This window comes from Temnothorax curvispinosus, unplaced genomic scaffold (assembly GCF_003070985.1).
Source record: "Temnothorax curvispinosus isolate PA1 unplaced genomic scaffold, ASM307098v1 QBEX01000991.1, whole genome shotgun sequence".
Classification (NCBI taxonomy): Eukaryota; Metazoa; Arthropoda; class Insecta; order Hymenoptera; family Formicidae; genus Temnothorax; species Temnothorax curvispinosus.
Genome location: NW_020210771.1, coordinates 1 through 2588, shown reverse-complemented (window position 1 = coordinate 2588; position 2588 = coordinate 1). Strand labels below are relative to the sequence as shown.

Sequence of the window (2588 nt, the reverse complement as noted above, 5' to 3'; positions counted from 1 at the left end):
AAAGTAAAAAATAAATATGAAGTGTATTTTACAATACACTGTACAAAATTAATACGTTTGTAAAAGATTTTTAAAGAAATAATCTATTTAAATTTAGTATAAATTATATACATTGTATGTGTGTGTGTATGGCAATATATTTGCGGTGCGTCGTAAAGTAAATATTAATTGCGACATGGAATTTTTAAAAATGTTTTGGACATTTATTTTGCTGACATCATACATATGTTTCTCGCAGGCATTTATTCTTATTGATCTCAGCTCTATATACATATATAATGTTCGTAATATCTTTAGCAACAATAATTTCTATGTACACATTGTAATAACAAGCTACAAATGACTATTTATAAATTCGACTATACATAATTATCGATTAATCGATGCTGTACATGCTAGGACCACCAAAGAGAGATCACAAGTTAAAATTCTATATATATTTTTATATCGTCATATATATACTGTTCTTCTATATTTCAAAAGTCGCTGAGATTCGATCTCAAAATTCACATTTTGGTAAAGTTCCATCGACGATATTTAATATCGTTGATAAACAAATGTTGTCGTTTGATATGATATTTATAGGAGAAGCAATATCGTGTATTGCTTCTCGTACGAGATTCGAGAAAAGTATGTACAAAAACGAGAACGAGTTCAAATACAAATTAATCACAATTATCGACAATTATCGACAATTATACAAGTTAATTTAGTATAATCGCTCGGTATTCGCATCGGGAATACCGAAATCACGAAAAGACTTGATATTTTAAATATTATATTATTTCATATAACTATAACATATCAATCAATGTTTAATTCCTTTCGAGAAATGGATTTCTCATATAGCTATAATTTTGCTGCTAAAATCGCGTTGTCAATAATATAGATATAGAAAAACAAATTTATGTACAAATTTTGAGAAGAAATTTAGTCCAGCTAAATTCATCAAGTTTCTTCGGCCACATGCGCTATGAATGTTCATCGGTAAGATTTAACGAAATGATGGAATTGTTACATGCAGGGTGAGATCGATCGTGCTGCACTTCCTTGAGATGGCCATTTTGATGGTGAAGATTATGTGAAGATTAGATCGCTTATCAGAAGATGGATTCAGCTTTGTCGACCGGTGAGGACCGTGATGGGTTTGAGAAGGAGCTGCGGCGGACTGTGAGGAAGTGGTCTCGACGGTTGAACAGAATTGCAGACGGTAACCGACGGCGAATGCGGATCCATTGGTTCTGGACTGCTTCCGGGCGAAGCCGTACTAGAGGGAGGTTGACTTAGAACTTGAGACGTTTGACTGAGATGATATCTGGACTGTTGATGAAATATCGACGCCGGTATCGGTGGCATCGTAATAGATCTTAGGGTACTGTAGAAATCCTGGTAAGGATTTCCCGTAGGCGAGATTCCGGATGTCGGGATGCTGATACCGCCGGGATAGCCAGTAGGTGCTTGCAGTAACCTTTCGACGGAGAAGGCCCCGTGAGTCGAAGGTGCCGCCGTCGCTGGGAGAGGCTGCGGCTTGCAAGGTAGGCTTGTAGCCGACGACGTGGTTGCCGCTCCGGGTAACAAGCTGGCCGGATATCCGGCGGGGGTGGCGTAAGAGCCGGCGGTCACCGGAGGATACGCAACGGTGCGATGAAGACAGAGCGACGAGGGCAGAGCGTAGAGCGACGTTGGCCATCCCGGTGGTGGGTAAGGTGTCGGATAAAGACCGCCGAGCACCACGCTCCTCTTGAAGGCCGCTAGTCGCGACCTGGAAGCCGCCGTGGTCCTGCGTCGGAGTTTTCCCGTCGCACCTCCGATAAACACGTCCTCGGAGCTTGGGTCCAGCATCCAGTAGTTGCCCTTCCCCGGATCGTCATAGTGACGAGGTACCTTGACGAAGCACTTGTTCAAGGACAGATTGTGTCGAATGGAATTCTGCCAACCTTGCTTGTTATTCTCGTAGTAGGGAAAGTGGCGCATTATATACTCGTAGATGCCATTCAAGGTGAGTCGCTTTTCGGGGCTTTGTCGAATGGCCATCATGATTAGCGCGTTGTAACTGTACGGTGGTTTGTCCGCCTTCTTCTTATCCTCCGCCTGCTCCTTCGAGTCCTTCTGGCTCGTCGGGCTGATGGACGTTGCACTGGTGGAGCAATCCAAGGGCGGCGTTTCCGCGCCACCACCGGTAACATCGAGATCACTGCAATCGTCGCTATCGTCCGCGTGACCGACGTCGGAAGAATCCGACTGGCTGGCCGACGGCGCGGGGGTCCCGGCACACGCTTCCGGCAAAATGCTACGGATGCTGAAGTTGCTCTTCAGAGCAGCCCGTGGCGGCGGCGAAGCTGTCACGGTATGCTGCTCGCCCGAGCCCTCCATATTCACCATGCTTCCTTCGAACGTTTCTCGTTGTGTAACACCGTACTCCGCTTGCACTTTCAAATCCGTACCTTGTCACATATGCATGTATACGTTCACTCAATTTTTAAATACATCTCCGATTATTTCCCTTCTACATTTTTTCCCCGTTCAACTACACAACACACCGAACGATCGTTTCCTTCTTTGTTTCTTTCTTCTCTCTGTTTCTCTTT

The 2588-nt window shown here is 44.0% G+C and overlaps 1 protein-coding gene across 1 annotated transcript; it reads right to left on the bottom strand.

The window, feature by feature from the left end:
• Nucleotides 1-224: 224 nt before the first annotated feature.
• LOC112459438 (fork head domain transcription factor slp2-like) lies at nt 225-2582 on the bottom strand. The gene has a single exon (XM_025023538.1). The coding sequence runs from the start codon at nt 2380-2382 to the stop codon at nt 1114-1116; it is 1269 nt and encodes a 422-aa protein (XP_024879306.1). The 5' UTR covers nt 2383-2582; the 3' UTR covers nt 225-1113.
• Between the last annotated feature and the right edge of the window lie 6 nt (nt 2583-2588).